The sequence below is a fragment of the Littorina saxatilis genome, linkage group LG1 (genome assembly GCF_037325665.1).
Source record: "Littorina saxatilis isolate snail1 linkage group LG1, US_GU_Lsax_2.0, whole genome shotgun sequence".
Classification (NCBI taxonomy): Eukaryota; Metazoa; Mollusca; class Gastropoda; order Littorinimorpha; family Littorinidae; genus Littorina; species Littorina saxatilis.
In genome coordinates, this window is record NC_090245.1 from 86,648,948 (window position 1) to 86,670,682 (window position 21,735).

General features: G+C 40.5%; 1 protein-coding gene across 1 annotated transcript in view; it reads left to right on the forward strand.

Moving 5' to 3' along the window:
• Positions 1–21,430, forward strand: part of LOC138982651 (stimulated by retinoic acid gene 6 protein-like) — a 23,486-nt gene extending 2,056 nt beyond the window's left edge. The window contains exons 3-18 of the mRNA XM_070355980.1: positions 3,476–3,558; positions 4,263–4,474; positions 5,076–5,196; positions 5,781–5,835; positions 6,433–6,549; positions 9,061–9,134; positions 9,275–9,398; positions 9,773–9,905; positions 10,503–10,578; positions 11,216–11,291; positions 11,933–11,981; positions 12,692–12,812; positions 16,327–16,443; positions 17,160–17,323; positions 18,152–18,301; positions 19,039–21,430. Coding sequence (XP_070212081.1) covers positions 3,476–3,558; positions 4,263–4,474; positions 5,076–5,196; positions 5,781–5,835; positions 6,433–6,549; positions 9,061–9,134; positions 9,275–9,398; positions 9,773–9,905; positions 10,503–10,578; positions 11,216–11,291; positions 11,933–11,981; positions 12,692–12,812; positions 16,327–16,443; positions 17,160–17,323; positions 18,152–18,301; positions 19,039–19,490 — 2,124 coding nt within the window. The 3' untranslated portion in view covers positions 19,491–21,430. The remainder of the gene's footprint in view (positions 1–3,475; positions 3,559–4,262; positions 4,475–5,075; positions 5,197–5,780; positions 5,836–6,432; positions 6,550–9,060; positions 9,135–9,274; positions 9,399–9,772; positions 9,906–10,502; positions 10,579–11,215; positions 11,292–11,932; positions 11,982–12,691; positions 12,813–16,326; positions 16,444–17,159; positions 17,324–18,151; positions 18,302–19,038) is intronic.
• Positions 21,431–21,735: the final 305 nt, after the last annotated feature.

Here is a 21,735-nt window from a genome sequence, read left to right on the forward strand (position 1 = left end):
CGTCAGGAAGTGAGCCAAAACTAAAAATTAGTAATTAACAGGTGAAAGTTAGTAATTTTCCCGGGAAAATTAGTAATTAACACGTGAAAATGGTAAATATCAAGGGAAAATTACTAATTTTCCCTTGATAATTACAATTATGAGGTTTTGGCACTAGTAAGCCCTATGACGGCTTACCAGTGCCAAAACCTGGGGTTACCCATTATCACGTGATAATTACTAATTAACGCTGTCAGTTACTGTTTTCACCTGTTAGTTACTCATTTTCACGGGAAAATTACTAATTTTTAGTTTTGGCACTAGCAATCCGTCAGGAAGTGAGCCAAAACTAAAAATTAGAAATTAACAGGTGAAAGTTAGTAATTATTCCGGGAAAATTATTAATTTTTTCCGGGAAAATTAGTAATAAACACGTGAAAAAGGTAATTATCAAGTTTTCCCTTGATAATTACAATAATGAGGTTTTGGCACTAGTAAGCCGTCATAGAAGCGGGTGTACGTGCAAGCAGTCCTGTGCGCCGCACACAACCTCACTCTCTTGCAGATCGCGTGCATGTTATTACACCCCCGGTATAGTTACACCCCCGGTATAGGGGTGTGTATAGGATTCGGTCGATGTGTTTGTTTGTGTGTTTGTGTGTTTGTGTTCGCATATAGATCTCAAGAATGAACGGACCGATCGTCACCAAACTTGGTGAACAGGTTCTATACATTCCTGAGACGGTCCTTACAAAAATTGGGACCAGTCAAACACACGGTTAGGGAGTTATTGGTGGATTAAGATTCTACAAGGACTTATAGAGGGACATATTAATGGTCAAAGGGAAATAACCTTCTCAGTTGGTGGCAGTGAGAATGGTTATTTCCCTTTGACCAACGGGGGTGTTTTTCCTACCTCGGAGGAATTTCTTGTTACATGTAGTTCTTCTAACGGATTTCTGCCTGAGGTATGACTAAAAGCCCCAGGGGCTCCGTGCACCTGGATTTGACAAGTTCAGTACCTTTAATCTTATTTCATTTGTTTTATTTGTCAGTTATACAGTTATATAGACACTTGAAGTTTGGCTCTAACGATTTGCTGGAAAAAAAAACTATAGAACTGAATACCAAGACGAAAAAATCAATTATCTGTTTACCTTTTCTTGCATGTAAAGAAATAAGTGTTTGCAGATCGAAACACTCAGTTCACTTTGTACTGATGCAATGGTAAAAGTTAGTAGCATATCCTATGGCACAGGCGTTTAAGTGTTAGCAAATGCACGTAGCTTACATACACGGACAACGACACACAGACATAGATAAAGCCAGCAAGCCAGCGGCCAGACCGGCAACCACATACAGACAGACAGACAGACAGACAGACAGACACACACACACACACTCGCACACACACACGCACACACACACGCACTCACACACACACACACACACACACACACACTACACACACACACACAAGAAAAATGATGTCTGTCCGCTGAGGGCCCCAAAGGGTTTAAAATCGTGATCGTGATTGGCGTTTTTTGACCTTTCTGTGACCGTGATTGCCGAAATTTCCATTTCTGTGATCGTGATGGGACTTTGCCCGTGATCCGTGATGACAAAAAAATCAAGTCTCGTGATCGTGATCGTCATTTGTTTTCGTGATCGTGATGGGCATTATTGCAAAGCATTTTATTTTCAACGTACATTTTTCACAGCTGTATCACTCTATGATCCTCTATTCGTCAAGGAGCCAATCCCGATTGAAGGGGAAGCAACTACACATTCAGAAATATGATTTTGACAGCGATTGCTTCCCTTTAAGAGAACCAATCACACACAAAAAGAAATCCAATCAGAAGACAAATTGCAAAAGTCTGCCAAACTTCATCCAATGGAAGGGCTTCGTGCAAAAGTTTTAAGTGCATTCAGTCAAATTCGACTTCGAAGATCAAAAATGGCGTGCAGCGGTACTGTCATCGACCTTCTGTTATATTTTGTGGATTCAAGCCAGACCAAAGCAGGCGGCGAGAATGCCTTCCTTGGTGGAAAGGTCAGGCTACGGGTCGGTCTTTCTGAAGACGAAATATCAAGGTATGTTGAGTCTATGACTGTTCTGAATGTAGGCAAAGATCTTGAAATTTGTTCAAGATCTTTGAGTTTGAGTGAGATCATTGACATTGTCGACATTGCCACGTCCGGCTGTCACTCGCTCAGTGTGACCTCGACTGGCTCAAAGTCATGTTCGTTGGGGATTTTGTCAGGCATGCTACTTTTCTGGTTATTGCCGGAAATCCGATAAAACCGTTTTCAAAATCCGGTAAAGTCAAATTTATTCCGGTGAAGTTGAAAAATTTTCGCAAAAACGATCCATGTGAATATCGCGCAACGCGACCGGGCGCCGGTCTCAATGAAGCCAGCGCACAGTAGTGTTGTTTTCACCAGTTTGGAGGTGTGTTGAATGGTGGTGGGGGGAGGCTAAAATGGGATTTTTAACAAGATCACAACACTATTACAGCCCTGAAAATGATGCCCAGAATGCACCAGATTGCACAGATTTTAACCGTTTTTTGAAAAAAATTTCGGGGGGGCATGCCCCCGGACCCCCCTAGTTGGCTCGCCTGCTTCGCAGGCTCAGGCTTGTGGCTTCGCCACTGGCACTGCGCGCTTCTTTCAGGTAAAACCATTTTTGGCCTGTAGCATTCCTGTTTGTTTTTCAAGGCCATGAAACCAGGCGATGGTGTACCTCAAATTGTATGGCAAAGTTGAAAATAAAGAACACATCACACATACATGTACTTTCATGTAATGTCAATCCACCCTATAGGTTTTGAGAAAATGGGTTTACAAGCTTTAGCTCTGTAAATGTGAAATTGTGCAAGTATATATTCATGTGTGTGAGTGAGGGTGTGGGAGTTGAATGTGTATGAGTGGAGAGAGAGAGAGAGAGAGAGAGAGAGAGAGAGAGAGAGAGAGAGAGAGACAGAGAGAGACAGAGAGAGACAGAGAGAGAGAGAGAGAGAGAGAGAGAGAGAGAGAGAGAGAGAGAGAGAGAGAGAAAACAATGAAAACAACATTCTTGTTACTGATTACAAATCATGATATATATTTCTGTGTGTGTATGAAAGAGAATTAAAAAAATGATAATAAAAAAGTGCAACAGTTCTCACTTTGTGTTGAATAAACAATAGATCCAGAGGAGGCGAATTACTGTGTGGTTGTGTTTACTTTGACACGTGCTTTCTGTACATGCAACTTTTACCGTGACCGTGATTTGCCACTGGTGTTCGTGATCGTGAAAACAAAAATCAAGGTAACTGTGAACGTGAAAGCTAAACTTTTCCTTCCCGTGATCGTGATGATACCCCCCCTTTGGGGCTCTCTCCGCTACAAAGACCATTACCGTAATGATTATATATACGTGTACGTACTAGTGAACGTATGAACTTTCTGATTCGGTACAGGTTGACGTTTCCACACTTATTTCCCACAGGTGGTGATATTGCTGATACTGACGTTACTGCAGAGACGAGCGAGGCCAAACAGATGTGGTTACCATTGGCCAAGTCTAGTTGTGTACGTATGTCAGTCTTCTCTAACCCACATACCTCTCATACGTTTCATGACAATAAAGTTTATTCGTATTCGTATTCGTACCTCTCTGTCAATTTCTGTGTCTGTCTATCTGTTGATGTCTATCGTCTTTCGGCTTTGTTCTTGCCTCTCCACCGCCTCTCTGCCCCCATCTCTCACTATATCTTAGCCTATTTCTCTCAACGGGCCTCTCTACATATGGGTGTGTGTGTGTGTGTGTGTGTGTGTGTGTGTGTGTGTGTGTGTGTGTGTGTGTGTTTTTGTGTGTTTGTGTACGTGTGTGTGCGTGTGTCTATGCGTGTCTGAGTATGTGCGTCGTTGTCTGTGCGTTTAAGTTATGAGTTTGTCAGTATGAAAAGACTCCATCACTGATTGCATGAACCATTATTGAGACAGTGACAAAAGGTCGTGTAAACTGCAATTTGATGGTGAAAAAGATATAAGTAGACGAAAATCGATGCGAAAACCGAGTTTAGTTCTTTAAATATCTTCTGCAAACAGAAAACATACGGACACTGCATAACCTACACATCGGAGTCTGCTATACTCTGCGATCGTTGTTTTAACTGGTCGACCATGTGTTTGCTGTTTGTACGACGTAATGGGGGCGTAATTCATTCACAACGCTTGCAAATCCTGACAGAGTTATTTCCGGAAAACGTATATTTTGCGCCTGGTGTTTTCAGGCCCATGCGGTTTTTAGACGGGTACGAAGACCGTTGGTCGTACGCGCTGTCGTTCGGTGCCATAGCCAGCATTTTGATCAGCGTGTTCTTCCAGACCGTCTTTAACAGCGACACGAACAGCGATCAGTATGACGGCACGAGCACCAATGACGCGCTTTTCTGCGGAACCTACAATTCCACCTCCAACATCTGTGACGAGGTGTGGGTAAGAAGTAAGTGTGCTTTTGGATTTGGGGTTCTGGGGTGACGTGCACGAGAAAGTGCCAAACTGGCTAGGACCCAAGCACCGGTTCGGATAGGTTGAAATTCCAAACAAATCTCAAGTTCAACCAGTCGGAACCATCGTTTGGTTCCCACCCAGTTGGTCACTTTCTAGTGTACACCACCCCTGGCGTTCTCCAGGTGCTTTTCGGTGCAATTGAAACTTGGAATTCAGTGTCCCTTCTACTCCTCACAAATAATGTTATCAATTTATCAAAGTGCTTCTCGTGCCTGCGTTTTTTCTGTCGAAGAAGGATAGTTATTTTTCAGCTTCAAGTCAGATTCTGGGCATATTCGACTGGCCCCATGTAAAGAAACCTGACATATAAGGTAGGTGTCGTCTGAGTAAACAAAACTAGTCGCACGAGTTTGGACCGTTGTAATAAAGTACTTCCCCCGAAAGCGGCGTATGGCTGCCTAAATGGAGGGGCAAAAACGGCCATACACGTAAAAACTCACTCGTGCAAAGAAACACGAGTGTACGTGGGAGTTTCAGCCCATGAACGCAGCAGAAGAAGAAGAAGTTATGAAGTCAATTGTCTTTGTCACCAGCGCTGTTGCTCCAGGTTCAGTCACTCGTGGCCAGTCTGGTGTGCGCCCCCCATTTTGCATGCATCACTACACCCTACAAGCTTGTCGGGGCCATTTTGGGATTTAGTTACAGCATCTTCTGGTTAGTATCCTCCCCTTCCTCCTCCTCCTCCTCATAATCATGATCATAATCGTTGTCGTTGTCGTCTTCTATCTTCTCCTCCTCCTTCTCAACTTTCTTTTTCTTCTTTTTCATTCCACTTTTCTTTTTTAATTTATATTAAACATGTGCATGTTCTTACTAACACACCCCTCCCCAAACCGTTAATGTTTCCAATGCTTTTATTGACGAAAGATACCAATCACGCCCATTTTGTGTGTGTGAGAAATGCTGTTGCCACATATTCAAAAAAACAACTTTGTATTTGTGTGACTTGAATTAAAGAAGAGTCAAAAGATATATGAATACTGAATACTGTTTTTGTAATTGAATTTGTATTTGTTGTTTTGAGATTTTGCAAAAGAACTGCCCTGCAAAGTTTGTGTTAACTCATCAGGTTGGCATCTCTTGAGTAGCGGCAAACATTTGCTTTCTAGTTATCTTTGCAATTTTAGCCACAACATGTAATCCAAATGCTCTTGTGAAACCGATTGCTGTAAAGACTGAAGAGTGCTAAATTAATCGTGCTATGACTGATTCATACCATGACTGAATGAACTTTTCAGGATTGTCTTTTACATTGTTGGGGCTGTCAGAAGCGAAGAATACTACGACAAAACGGTGAGAATATAACTTTTAATCCCCAACGGATTGCACACACCAGGCACACATCGTAGAGCTTCGGCTCTGATATCTTTGACCCAAATTGCTCTAAGCAGAGAGGTCGTTAAACTGTATTTTCGTCGGATTGCACACAAGGCAACCGCGCTTTGTGAGTTAACATTCCTGACAATAGCCACCCGCTCGCTTGTCAAACTAGGTCACTAAACTTGATACTGTAATAAATTGATCTTTTTTGTTTCCCTCGTGTTACCTTGTTAACTTGGGCAAATCTTGCACAGTTTACATTAATTCACATAATTTCAGTTTTGTGCTTTAAAGACCTTGGTTGTGAAGATTCCTGCCATATTGTCTGTAAGGCTGCTTTTGCTTTGGTTTTCCTTTGTATTTGTTAGTTTGTGGTCCCGTAGGAGCCTCCATAGGCGAACATTTGACATTGTTTGTGTGTGTGTGTTGTCCTTGTTTAAGTGAGCACAGAATTCTCTTGTTTTTGTCAACTTTGTAAGTTCATCTCTTAATTTAGACTCCATTTCAGACCTGCTTTTCTCAGATTTGTGGTGGTCCTAAAAGTGAGGTTCCACTGTAACTTTGATGCAGGTGGGGACACTGATGCTGCTGCGAGACGTGCCCATCATCCTGTGCTTCACTGGGTTGTGTATCAGGTCGGTGTGGGCCGTCTACATCTGCTATAGGGACAAGCGCATTCGTGTTCAGGTAAAAGCCCGGCCCACAGGAGCTAGTATCAAAGCGCCGGTCGATCATTATTTACTCTTTCATCCTTACTGTATCCTTACTACTACTACTATTCACTAGGCAAAAAAAATAAAAAATAGGTGTGGTTAAGGTAACATAGCCCCCCCAAAATAGGGTAGGAAGGTAGGCAATCACTTTTTTTTTAAAACTTTTTTTTCTAATGTGTACAAATTAAACCTACTTGACAGGGAAATAAGTGTGCGACTCGAGCGCTTTCGCTTTCATTGCGTTTTCTGCACTCGGGTTTTTTTAATTTTTTTTTTAAATTTTTAAATTTTTATTTTTTATTTTTTTTAAATTATATTTAGTCAAGTTTTGACTAAATATTTTAACATCGAGGGGGAATCGAAACGAGGGTCGTGGTGTATGTGCGTGTGTGTGTGCGTGTGTGTGTCTGTGTGTGTGTGTGTGTGTGTGTGTGTAGAGCGATTCAGACTAAACTACTGGACCGATCTTTATGAAATTTGACATGAGATATCCTGGGTATGAAATCCCCGAACGTTTTTTTCATTTTTTTGATAAATGTCTTTGATGACGTCATATCCGGCTTTTCGTGAAAGTTGAGGCGGCACTGTCACGCCCTCATTTTTCTACCAAATTGGTTGAAATTTTGGTCAAGTAATGTTCGACGAAGCCCGGACTTCGGTATTGCATTTCAGCTTGGTGGCTTAAAAATTAATTAATGACTTTGGTCATTAAAAATCGGAAAATTGTAAAAAAAAAATAAAAATTTATAAAACGATCCAAATTTACGTTTATCTTATTTTCCATCATTTGCTGATTCCAAAAACATATAAATATGTTATATTCGGATTAAAAACAAGCTCTGAAAATTAAATATATAAAAATTATTATCAAAATTAAATTGTCGAAATCAATTTAAAAACACTTTCATCTTATTCCTTGTCGGTTCCTGATTCCAAAAACATATAGATATGATATGTTTGGATTAAAAACACGCTCAGAAAGTTAAAACAAAGAGAGGTACAGAAAAGCGTGCTATCCTTCTTAGCGCAACTACTACCCCGCTCTTCTTGTCAATTTCACTGCCTTTGCCATGAGCGGTGGACTGACGATGCTACGAGTATACGGTCTTGCTGAAAAATGGCATTGCGTTCAGTTTCATTCTGTGAGTTCGACAGCTACTTGACTAAATATTGTATTTTCGCCTTACGCGACTTGTTTTTTTTTACAAATGTAATAAAAAGTTATAGGGTCGGCCCCTAAAAATAGGGTAGGTCGGGTTACCGTAACCACACCTATTTTTTTTTTAGGCCCTAGTATATCGACCGGCGCTTTGATACAAGTTCCTGTGGTAAAGCCTCAAATTAATTGAGTGAAGTTTTCTTCTGGCTGCAAGACGCTTTGGTATGTGGGTTAAAACTTTGTGTATAAGTATATTTTTATGTGTACTATTATTTAATTTGGAATTGTGTTTAAAATAGTTTATGCTTTTGTGAGTCGCTTGGAACTATTTAAGGATTTGTGCCATATAATAATAATAATAATAAAGTGTATTTATATTGCGCCTATCCCTTACAAAAAACAAAAATATTTGGCTCTAAGCGCATTACAACATGTGTAGGGACTTGGTACAATCAAGTCTGACAAATACAATAACACAATATACAGTCGGTCTCTTGGGTAAAAATGGGAAAAGCAGCTTCGACATTTAAACACTGCTACTAAAAAATCCTCTAACAATGCATACTGCTTTACAATATGCATTTATGTATAAATATAGTTAAAGAACATCGAGTTAATAGGAATTAGAAAAGGTTCTTATGATAAAACTATCTAGCGAACGACGAAGAAGAAGAAGAATAAAACTATCAATGTCAATGTATAACAAGTCATTCAACGTAAATGGCCAAAGAACAACAACAAAGCAATAATAATAAAACAGTTATACTCAATGGCTAATAACGAGGCAGAACTAAATAGTATCGACACAAGATTAAAACAAAACATATTCCTGGAGACACATTTATACATGTATCAAATAATCAATATACAAAATACAGCCCTCGCACACTCGCACACACACGCCAAGGCACGTATAGTCGCACTCATACACCGCGACAGCTATCGCTTCCTTTTCGGTAAAAAAGACTTTGCGAAGTAGACTTCGGGCTAAATTAAAGACCGCCCCAAGCATGAAAAACAGATCGACTGCTAACGCGTTCTAAAAATCCAGAATAAAAATCCCAGAAATGTTAAGGCAGGTTTTGTTTTGTGAAAAATTCAACGTTCCAATAACTAACCTTTGCTTTTTGATTTTCTTTTCTGCAGCTGCAGTTTTACTTAACAAAGCATCTAACATTTAACGGGTACAGTCGGTGTGGGATACCTCACCGGCGTCACCGGGATAATGAACATGGGTGTATGCTATCCTTTCCAAGAGATAGTTCGTCTTTAGCTTAGTACGCGGATACCTTTCCAACGAAAGACTTTTTGTGTTGTTGTTCACAGGTTGTTGACAACGTGGTGGAGCGCCATCAGGTGGACCATGTTGCAAGCTTATTCCAACCGCCCGCTGAAGAACCGTAAGTACATTTCATTTATCATTTTTGGTTTGTTTTCTGTGATTGCACGAACACTATTTCATGAAATAGTCGAACACTTTGATGTCACCTTTGATGTTCTTCTTCTTGTTTGTTTTTTTAATTGTTTTTTTTAATTTTAGGCCACCGCCTGAAGGAATTGTGGAGAAAGTGAAGGCGAAAGTAAAGCCAGAAATGTTCCCTCATTTCAAACTGCCAACCCGTATCATCTGTGTCGCCTTCGTACAAGTCATCATAATCTACTATGTAAGTAAATCAATGGATTTTTGTTCACTGGATACCATTGTATTCTGTATATAACTTGGTACATGAGTTACTTACACGATTTGTGAACGATCTTTGCAAGAGTTTTGAGCCAGTGTTGAATCAGTGTCCATTCAGCCTATTTAGGTGAACAGACAGACACACACTTATAATACAGAAAATAAACTTATCTGACCAATTGTCCTGTACTCGCTTTGTAGACACACGCGAGGCAAACGTCCGTTTTGAGTGTTTTTGGAGTCATGATCCATGCAGACCCCTTTAAATCAAATTATCTTTTAAGAAACAATTTTTAAATTTCAAAAATACGTACGATAGCATGTCCCAAACTATATATCAGACTTATGTTCTTGCAGATCGGAATATCGGTAACTGAGAGCGGTGTTTTGATACGCCGTGTAATCAAAGGACTCTTGGCCTATGGGGATTCCGAGCTGAATGCGACGGACAGTGTACTGGATTCTGGGATTGTTATCAGAATATATGATGGTAGGTTTAACACAATTATAATTTGATTTTGATTAATTTGGAAAAAAAACCGACAGACTCGGCTTCCTTTACTTCCTTAGACATAATGTTTCCTCCGCAATGCTACAAGTAAGTAAGTTAGGCCTATTTTGTGTAAAGTCAGAAAGGTATCGGGAGCCCGGTGGCTCAGTTGGTAGAGCACTGGACTTGTGAAACGCTGGTCACGGATTCAAATCCAGGCCGCAACGGTCACGGGTCAACTTCATGTGCAGACTCAGAAACGGTATCCATGTCCCACCACTGTGACACGTTAAAACCATCGGTAAATCTGCCATGTGTGTAGGAGGCTGATTATTCGCACACACCTGGGTAGTGCGACTTAATGCTACTATCTTTCCACTGGGAGGTAGCGAGCCGAATTTCCCAGCGATGGGACAATTAAATATTGAACATTAAAAAATGAAATGAAATAAATGGTTATTGAAAGCTCCAATTAGGATCCCCTAATCTCACTGTGCCATACTGACCTCAGTCCTGACACCTGTTTTACTTGTATTACGCATCGTTACGTAGATCAAGTAATTATCTTGATGCGTTTCTGCTGATGTTTCGTTACAGGCACCTATGTGATAGCAGAAATTCTTGGGTTGCTGTCGTCTGTTATTTACATCACACTCTTCGTCAAAAACTACAGGTAAACTGTCGTAAACTTTGCATAAGTAATAGTTAAGTTTAGCTCACTTCGAGAGTTTTTAAGCGCTCGCTAAGGCACATGGTCGCTACCTTGCTTTTAACAAAAGTATTTTACTTGATATATGTCGCCTTTAGCACGGTATGAAAAACGATTTCTTTGCATTTTTGTGTGTAGACGTGCGTGTACAATTGAGTGTGTTTTCGTTAAGACCATTATTAATTGAGCTTAGATTTTTCTTCGTTGGCTGTACACGATAACGGCTCATGGGATTCCATTGCTAATTGAAAAGAACTGTATGTTTATCTGAAATATAAGGCTCGGTAGTTTGTGAAGAATATACACAAAAAAATGTGTTGTTATGCACATGCTTCAGCAGCTGATGAAGGCACGCTGTGCTTTGAAATAACCATCTAACGGTACTCAAACAAAAGGAATTTCTTATTAAGACTAGGTAAATGTTTCTGAATGTGTGTGTGTATGTGTGTGTGTGTGTGTGTGTGTGTGTGTGTGTGTGTGTGTGTGTGTGTGCATGTGTGTGTGTGTGCGCGCGCGCGCGCCCGTGTGTATGTGTGTGTGTGTGTGTGTGTGTGTGTGTGTGTGTGTTCGCGCGCCCATGTGTGTCGATGTTTGCACGCAGGATCAATATGATCAACATTTACAAGGGAAACAAGCGCACGTACTTGGGGAAAAATCAGACGTCATCAAAACATGTCGTAAGTAATTTAATTGTTCTTGCGTTCTGTTTCGTTAGCCACATTCTCAGCGTGAAAATGTTCAACAACAGTCCTCTGATTCTACTTTGTCTGTATCCACTATCGTCATCTGCGGACATGCAATCACCAAATAAAACTTAACCGTAAAATAATCATCTTCATAATCTTTCTGTCATTGCCCTTACAAATGAAACATAAAATTCAGCGATAATTCTGTTATTAGATGAAGTGTTTAAATTGAAGTTTGCTTCCATAATATATATTTTCTGTTTTGTTGAGTCTTGTACCTTTTGTAAGAATAATATTGTTACATTTTTACAAGCTATAGCTACTAATTATCATCCAAAACAAAAGGTAGGAGTAGGTCACACATAATTGAATTGACTTTAACTTTATTTCCCGTGGGTGGCAGAAAGTATCATGCAGACATATGCTTTTTCGTCATCGCGCCCTCGTCCATTAAAGGGTAACTCTACAACAACAAAACATAAACGTTTCATTTGCAAATGCAATAATTACATTACTCACATGTCCAACAAACAATGAAGTTAAGGAAGAGCCTTGCAGTTCATGTAGGCTTCTGACAATGTACACATGTATACCTGATGTTTACTATGTTCATGTAAACCTTATATTGTCAGGCTGAAAGTCTACGACTCCCGGGCTACCAGATCGCCTACATTGTCTGGGGTAAGTATACAGAAAGCAATGTTTATCATTCATTTTTTTTAAAGAAGGCCGGAAAATGAGTCAAATATTGCGGGAGCATTGCATAAAATCATAACTTCCCAAGAAAGCCAGATGAAATAACCTGTCCGGCTTTATTTCGTCTTTCCACGGTTGTCCAAAAGTTGTATATTACTGAAATTTGACAGTTTTTAAACCAGGAACCCAGGTTTTGGTCGTGTCAAGTTTGGAGATTCGAGTGACTGTCCTGCGACTCCTTTAATATACATGGACCACAGGTATAAATGATCTGTATATGTACGTATCTTCAATCAAAAAGATGTAATGAATGGAATTGAATAAAATTAGAGACACCATTCGTGTGAATTGCTTATTTCAGAGACAAAAAGTGGTAGAATGTTTAATATTGTGTAGCAAGTTTGCTTGCTGATGATGGCGGTACTGAAGCTGCTTACTTAGTCTATGGACCATGTCGAAGCTGGGTTGGGAGAGGGGAGGAAGAGATAGCAGAATCTCTGTTTCAGCGTACCGCTTGACCCCGCTAGACGTACGAAGATCTTCTAAATGGTCTCTTGGCTATACTAACAACTTACTTGCAGCCTTAAATACTGCTGTTTTTAACTGTTGCTGCTCCTATTCCCAAGTGCTTTTTTTTTTCACTCAAGCTGTATACGGTATACAGTATTAAGATTGTTAATGTCTGATTTATACAGGTTTTCTTACCATCTTCTTTGTGATCCTGATGATCGTCGGTGTGATATCCTTCGGCATTTACATTTTGGACAAAATGGGCATTCTAAAATCGACTGTTGACTCCGTCTTGCAGACTTTAAGGTAAAGAGATAGAGATTCAAATAAAATAAAATTTAATTCTACGAGGGTTGCGGCATAAGCAATTTTGTTTGAAAATACAAACTTGGTGGTCTTTTTTTTTAACCAGCCCTCGCGCAAAGGACTTCTCTAGAATTTAATAAAATAACAGACAACATTCGTGTGAATTGCTTATTTCAGAGATAACAAGTCGCGTAAGGCGAAATAACAACATTTAGTCAAGCTGTCGAACTCACAGAATGAAACTGAACGCACTGCTTTTTTCACCAAGACTGCATACTCGTAGCTTCGTCAGTCCACCGCTCGTGGCAAAGGCAGTGAAATCGACAAGCCAGAATAGTGCGGTAATGGTTGCACTGAGTAGGATAACACGCTTTTCTGTACTTACTTACTTTACTTAGGCCATTATGAACCCCCGGGGGAGCATAGGCCATCGACGACAATTCTCCATCCGACACGGTTCTGGGCTGCCCTTTCGATCTGGCTCCAGGTCTTCCCCTGCCTGTTGATCTCTGCTTCAGTGTCTCGTCTCCAGCTGTTGCGCGGCCGGCCTCTCTTCCTTTTCCCTTGTGGATTCCACTTCAGGGCTTGCCTCGTGATACTGGATGCTGGCTTTCTCAGGGTGTGCCCTATCCAGCCCCATTTCGTCCGGAGAATTTGCTGCGCCGCTGGTTTCTGGTCAGCTCTCTGCCAAAGGTCTTCATTTCGGATTCTGTCCGTCCATCTGATGTTTAGGATGCGCCTCAAGCAGGTTGACAAAGGTTTGGATCTTTCCCAGCATGGTCTCTGTTGTCCTCCATGTCTCACACCCATAGAGAAGAACAGACTTGACGTTTGAATTGAAGATCCGAAGCTTCGTCCTTTGGCTAATCTCCTTGGAACTCCAGATTTTCTTTAGCATGACAAAGGCTCCCCGTGCTTTCCCAATCCTTGCTTTGACGTCCCTGTCCGAGCCTCCTTGTCCGTCAATGATGCTCCCCAGGTAAACAAAGGACTCCACTTCCTTGATGGGCTCCCCATTGATCATCACCGGATTGTCGGCTGTGGTGTTGGTCTTAATCAATTCGGTTTTCCTCTTGTTGATCTTGAGTCCTACACCGGCTGATATTGTCTCCAGGTGAGTAGTCTTGTCTTGCATTTGGGCATGGTTGTGGGAAAGGAGGGCAAGATCGTCCGCAAAGTCGAGGTCTTCCAGTTGATCGAAGAGTGTCCATTGTATCCCATTTCTCCTGCCTGCTGTTGTGGTCTTCATGATCCAGTCGATAGCCAGAAGAAATAGGAATGGTGACAGTATACATCCTTGTCGTACCCCCGTTTTCACCTCAAAACTGTCGGATAGCTGGCCAGCATGTGCGACTCTACACTTCATATCCTGGTAGGTGCCCCGGATGAGGGAGATGAATTTCTCTGGAATGCCGTAGTGCCGCATGAGTATCCACAGTGACTCTCTGTCCACGCTGTCGAAGGCTTTCTCATAATCAATGAAGTTGATGTATAGAGGACGCTTTTCTGTATCTCTATTCTTTTTAGCGTACTGAGTTTGTTTTTAATTCAAACATATCATATCTATATATTTTTGGAATCAGGGACCGACAAGGAATAAGATGAAATTGTTTCTAAATCGATTTCGGACAATTAATTTTAATATTAATTGTCATATTTTTAATTTTCAGAGCTTGTTTGTAATCCAAATATAACATATGTATATGTTTTTGGAATCAGAAAATGACGAAGAATAAGATGAAATTGTTTTTGGATCGTTTAAACATTATTTTTTTTTAATGACAAGTTTCCGATTTTTAATGACCAAATTCATTAATTATTTTTTAAGCCACCAAGCTGAAATGCAATACCAAAGTCCGGCCTTCGTCGAAGATTGCTTTGCCAAAATTTCAATCAATTTGATTGAAAAATGAGGGTGTGACAGTGCCGCCTCAACTTTTACAAAAAGCCGGATATGACGTCATCAAAGACATTTATCGAAAAAATTTAAAAAAAACCATCCGGGAATATCATTCCCAGGAACTCTCATGTAAACTTTCATAAAGATCGGTCCAGTAGTTTAGTCTGAATCGCTCTACACACACAGACAGACAGACAGACATACACACAGACACACATACACCACGACCCTCGTCTCGATTCCCCCTCTATGTTAAAACATTTAGTGTAAAACTTTACTAAATGAGAAAATGGTAGACTTTAGAGAGAGAGAGAGAGAGAGAGAGAGAACAACAAATCTTTAATTGTCTAAGGCCACAGCCCCTTGCAATAGTGGTTAAAATAACAGCAATAGTATCTGCACAGTTATAAATTATAGTCACGCATAAAATTCAACAAATACATTAAAACCCTGATGACATGTCACTGAACCTCATTTATAAGGGTTCGTCTCTTCTGTAGCATGAAGAACACAAATCTGCTGAAGCTGATCATCACATTTTCCTCATTATTGCCACAGAAATACACAAGTTGTTGTTGTAGCGTCTTAGAGTTCGAGATTTTCAAATACTTTGCTCGAAGGTCTTGATAGAAAGGACATAAAAATACAACATGGTGTTCATCTTCTTTATCAGCTGTACAGAGAGGACAGTTTCTTGTCGTTTGGTTTGGTGCGTACCGAAACTTGTGAGCGTTGATTTCGGATACTCCTGCGCAGAAACGAGTAAGAGCAACTCTGTACTTAATATCTTCGATTAATTCAATGTATTTCTCTTTTTCCAAGCATGTTTTGTAACAATTATAAATGTCAAAACGTTCACTGCATTCTAAAAAGGAGAACCATTCTTGACAAAAACAATCTTGTAAACGTCTTTTAAACTCTTGTAAGAAACACTTCTCATTCCCAACCATTCCGTACATCCACACAGCAGCAAAACCATTACAACATTAAAGACTCTGCACATGTGAGACTTAATTTGTGTGGCCCTTCGATGCCAAATTACATAAAGCTTTATATGCAATCTTGGAATCTTGGAGAGAGAGAGAGAGAGAGAGAGAGAGAGAGAGAGAGAGAGAGAGAGAGAGAGAGAGAGAGAGGGGGGGGGGGGAAAGCAGAGACAGAGACAGAATTAAGTAAGTTGAATTGAATTGACTTTCTTTTACAAGGATTACTGAGTAGGCGTGCACGGTTTGTCTCACCCGGACTATGAATGATGTCAATTTTACAATCTGCGCCTGTGTGAGATAACTTTTGTGTGTGTGCGTTCGTGCAAACGTGCGTGCGTGTGTGTATGTGTGTGTGTGTGTGTGTGTGTGTGTGTGTGTGTGTGTGTGTGACTGACATGATGGGAGAAAGCTTTAGAGAGCTTGTTGCTAGTTTTAGTGTATGTATTTGTAATTGCTGTCCAGTATCGTATCTAAATTGATGTCGTTGATCAGTGGTTAAAGATGCGTGTGTTAGGTGTGCTTGGCTGGAGTGAATGTTTCGTAACCGCAATGTCCAGATAAATGCCCAACCTTGGGTAATTAAAGAGACCGTATTCGGTATTCTGACCACGGTAATGTGTTCACACAGTGTCCCCGCATCGACCATCGCTGTTTTTTACCTGCAAATACTGCTGGTCAGAATGTTCCTTCTGCAGCCCAAGGTCAACGAAGAAGACCAAGACTATCCCCTTAACATTGACAACAGGTGAGAACCGATGTCTTAACTACCTTTTCTAGTTAATAAACTTGTTTCGTTCAACCAATTCAGCTACTAAACATCTACGGCAGGTCATGGCCTGAGAGTTGTGAAAAAGACATTGTAAACAATATAGTATAGTGCCACAAACAACGACACGCAATCTTCATTTTTGCGTGTATTTATTTGGAAAATTGCGACAGGATTTGGGAGGTGGAGCTGTATTTGGCCTGACGCATGAATCCCATACGCGTTCATTTCATTTCACTGTTTGTCACAGGACAGAATTTGACCCCTGATACCGATTTCGACCTGTAATCTAGTGCTAGACGCGATAGGATTTTTGCCAGCGTCAATGACACTTGTCTTCTGTTGTGCTGTGCGTTTTGACTGATATTCATTGTACTAATGCTAATTTGATTGATTGTGCAATATCTCATTTCGTGCTTGACGCGCAGACTGATGTGCTAATGCTAATCTGAGTGGAATTTGTGCTGATTCTAATTTTGAACTGAAAGTGCTGTTATTTTGTGGACATGCAATTGATAACATGACTGGTATTTGTGCTAATCCATAGTTTTATCTGAACACGCAGACTGATGTTTTTGCGCAAAATGCTAATTTGATATTTTGTGCTGATGCTAGTTTTGAAATGAACATTCAGACTGATCTTTTTGTGCACATTCGAAATGCTAGCACGACTAAGTTTTGTGTTGCACGTGCAGACGGCTGTACGAGGTGGTGAGCTACCTGCTGGTGTTCAGTAACTTGGTGGTGGGTCTGGCCTCGGCTCTCCTGAGGACCCTGAAGAGTTTCATCCTAGGCGTCATCTTCCTGGGACGTTTGGACAGGTGCCTGCTCATGAAGGGCTTTGAGAACCTCGACCCAGGTATGTACAGTCTTGTTACAGGGGAACGTCTATGTTTTGAATTTCTGCTTTTTTGAAACAATCCTCAAAGTCAAACAAATATCAGACATAAAGAATAAAAACAAACCTGCTCTTAACCACCCCAACCCACCCCCCTCAAAAAAACAAAAAAAACCACCCACCCACCTCTACCAACAACAAATAAAAAATGTAAAAAAAACCAAGAAAGCAAAACAAAACAAAACAAAACAAAACAAAACAACAAAACAACAAAACAACACAAACAAAAACAAAAGGAAAAACAACCAATAATAACCAAATCCAATGATGAGATTGAAGAAGCAGCGGTTAACCCATATCTTAGCTAAATTCTCATTGTCTGTTCGTTTCAGTTCTTATCATTGTTCGTCGGTTATTTCACCCCAAAAGACCACTAGGGCTAAGTTATAGAGGATATTTTGTTCTGTCAATGATTAAACGTTCAACAAATAAATCTTCCTTCTTGCTTTTTTGATTCCTCCGCATTATGACTTTAACTATTTTTGGGACATTGCTATCTCTGATTTTCGTCATGCACCTTGCTCGTTCTTTCGAAATGAGGACGTCAGAAGGTAGTCGAGTGTGTTGATCTGAATTAGCTTTGTTTTGTACGTTACTTGCCTGTTGTAACTTTCTCCCTTTGTTATAGTCCTAGTGACTGCATCGTAGGGTGTCGATAATCAATACAGACTGTCAAATAACGTGTCCGCGTTGGTAAGAACAGTGCACACATACATTCATAAAAGATGTGTGAGGTAGCTCTGGTTTTAACCGTCTCAGTACTCACTTAATGCGCTTTTGACCGTGCAGGTTACATGGCCTACGTTGGCACGTTACTGGTTGACAACGCTCACAACAATCCAGTGATGAGGGCCTTCTGCGCAGTGCTGATGCGACTGAATTGTAAAGTCACCGACAGGAAGACGCTTGGCCTGACCATGCTAAGAGAACCGGACAAATGTGAGTTAAAACGTTACAATGACTCACCATGTCAGGTTATAACAACTAAAATACCGGTACTAAACTTTGCATAAAAAAAGCAACACAGACTAAAGATTTATTTCACACGTTTTATGTGACAGTCGCTCAAATGAGAATACCCTTCAGATCGACTGGACAAGAAACGTAAGTTTCCAATTCAAGTATTTTACATAAGAGAAACAAGTTTTATCAATTATCTTTTATTGTGAACAGGTAATTCGTGTATGTGTCTTGTGTATTTCGTATGCAACAAGTACACCATCCCGGGTGATGGGCAACAGGATGTATCGATGCAGACGGCCATCTGCAGTAGAGGCAGATGTTAACCGTGTTAGTCGGAAACGGGAGGACTTTGTGTCCATCATGAGGCGACAAAAAGCATTGCATACGTATCAAATGCTAATGTGCACCTGCACGACGCCTGTCTACTTTACTTCAACAAATTCTATCAAATAGAAACTTTATTACATCTAAATTCAGTTTAAATATTTAAAAAAATTTTGAGAATGCGCAACAGGAACCACTGAGTGTCTCCGTATTTTTTCATCAGTATTTCGTCAGCTGTTGATAACTGACTTCTTCATGATGGCACGGAAAAGGCATTTAAATAGTCAAACCTTGACTGAAATCACCATTTAAGACAGTCCAAATAGATTGAAGGAACATGAAGAAAAAAAGAAACTCAATCATCACCAGTGACTCTTTTCCTTTTCCAGTGTGCTCGAATTCTCCGGCAGCACGCCGCTGGCACCTGGCCTACACCTTACTCAACAACCCGGATCTTCTGCCGCGTCGCAAGCTGGCCTTGCTCCTCACCAGGGGCATGGAAAGCGACGACAACGCCGACAACAGTGAAAAGGACGCCACTGCCACGTTTCGTTACAGCAAGCGAAAACTCGCGGCCTCTATACGCCGAGACAGTGGAGACAAAGAATTGCACAAATTTAGTGGATCTGGCGGGTTTGGTGGGAATGATGTGCTCCCGGAAGTGAAAATAATCTCCCCGGAAGGAAAGGACAAGACCGGCGCATGGGTAGAGGACGGCGTGCATGAAAATGGCGCGGAGGAACCTGATTCGATGACAGCGGTCCAGAATCCGGCCTACTTTGAAATTGTGAGGGATACCCACGGACAACCTTTAGAGAAAGGGAACAGATCCTACGTTTGAACTGACAAATGCGAAATAAAGAAAATATGCATAAAATGTTAAAGAGGTTCAGAGGAGGACAGATACTGATTTTATATCTGTGAGATGTAAAGATGAGCCTTTCAAGTTCAGTCGTCGACAGACAGACAGACGTGCGAGAACGGACACACTGAAAACAGATAATTCTGTGTTATTAGTCTTGTCACCTACAAAATAAAAAGCGCCCAAGAAAATAATATACCGATTAGAGTGTGTTCAGTAGTGGAACAAAACAATACTAATAAGACATTTGAAGTGACGGCACAACTTTATTTGTATCACGGTTGTACTTTTACACTTGTATTGTTTGCTGTAATACCCAAAACTTGTTCAATTCACTGCAAGCTTGCTTGTTCTCACCGAAGGGGACATAGCTGAGCTTTACTTAGAACCACCTCATCTAAGCTGAAAAGCAAAAAAAACAAACGAACATAAAACAACAACAAACAAACAAACCAACAGTTGTTCTACAGAATGAGATATAACGCGAAAGGTACCGTGAGTAAGTATGCATACTGCAAGCCTGAGAAATTTGAATCATGTTGAAATTGAATATGCGTGCATTGTGATATTTCCTACGTGTGAATGTTGCGTTAGAAGTTTTGTTCGTTAATGTAGGTGTTTTAATTCAATGTGTGCGCATTGTTATCTGTCCTGCATGTTTATATTTTGAGAGAGCTTTTATTGTTTAATGTTCATGTTGTATTGTGTTATATCCTACATGTTTATGTTTCGTGACATATTTATTTATTAGTGTCCATGCTTCAATTCAAATGTGTATGCATTGTGATCTTTCCTCACTATTAATGTTTAATGAGAGGTTTATTCACCAATGTAAATGTTTAAATTGAAAGTGTGTGTTTTGTGATCTTTTGCATATTTAGTAATGTTTCACGAGAAGTGTTATACATTAATCATTTAAGTAAATATTTTCATTGATTTTGTTTGTATTGTGATCTTTCCTGAATGTTTATATTTTGTGATAAAGGTGCCATATCGTCAGGATGCTCGTGTTTTGCAAATAACCGACAGTTTTAATTGTCACAGTACAGTTACAGTACGAATGGATTCATTTCGAAAATAATTGAAATATGTTATTTGTTACATGCAATTCAATAATTTAAGTCTGATTTTGTTCATTTTAATATGTTCTAAATTGCTTCCTTCCGTAACACAAGTTCTATCATTTATAATTTGGAAAAGGGATCATGGGTAAAGTTGACACCTTCAGATTGGAATGCTTATTTTATAGCCATTCACTGAATTTATAAGAAAACAAAGCACACTACACTGCTGACCTTGAAAGGAGCAATATAGAAATGAACAGAACCAACAACATTGTTCTGTGTTTGTGTGTTGCTAAAACGTTTTAATTAGTAACAAAACACAGTCAAAAATGGCGACCGATTTGTTGCACAGCGACAGTGCACTTCCTAAACCCAGACCATTTCTATCATACAAGACAAAGAAAAGCAATGGGGGCCTGAATATTCAAAAATTGTTTTGTTCTTGTGCGTGTCTGATTGATAAACTATCTTCTGAAACGAAATAGCACTCAGCACATTTGTCGTGTGCGCATAACGTTCGTGTCACTCGGTCTTGGAAAAAACGAGAGGTTGAATTCTTGCAGAAAATCATAGACAACAAAGACCAGTCATTTTAGCACAGATGCCCCTGCAACACGGAGTAGGGGAAGCTGAGCATGACTGAGTTGTTTGCAGGGACGTCTGAATGCACACAGCTGTGCATTATGTCCCAGGTAGCTGTGTACGTTTTCCAGCCGGGTGTCTGGATGAAACCTGGATTGAACAGTAAAGTTGTACTGATTTTGGACGGAGGACGCAGATCGGACTGTGTGTTAAGCCTTGTAGTATATGAAGAAAACGATAAAAGATTACCCTGTACTGTAACAACTTCTCGTGTATATTTTGTATTGAAAGCAAGAACACAGACAGACAAGACGGACAGACAGATGGACGGACGGACGGACTGAGACAAACATGTACATACACACACACACGCACGCACTCAGAGAGAGAGAGAGAGAGAGAGAGAGAGAGAGAGAGAGAGAGAGAGAGAGAGAGAGAGAGAGAGAGAGAGAGAGAGAGAGAGAGAGAGAGCGATAGAGACAGACAGTGATTCAAGGCGCACAACTCTGGTACGAGAGAGAAGGAGAGAGAGAGAAGGAGAGAGAGAGGAGAGAGAGGAGAGAGAGGGAGAAAGAGAG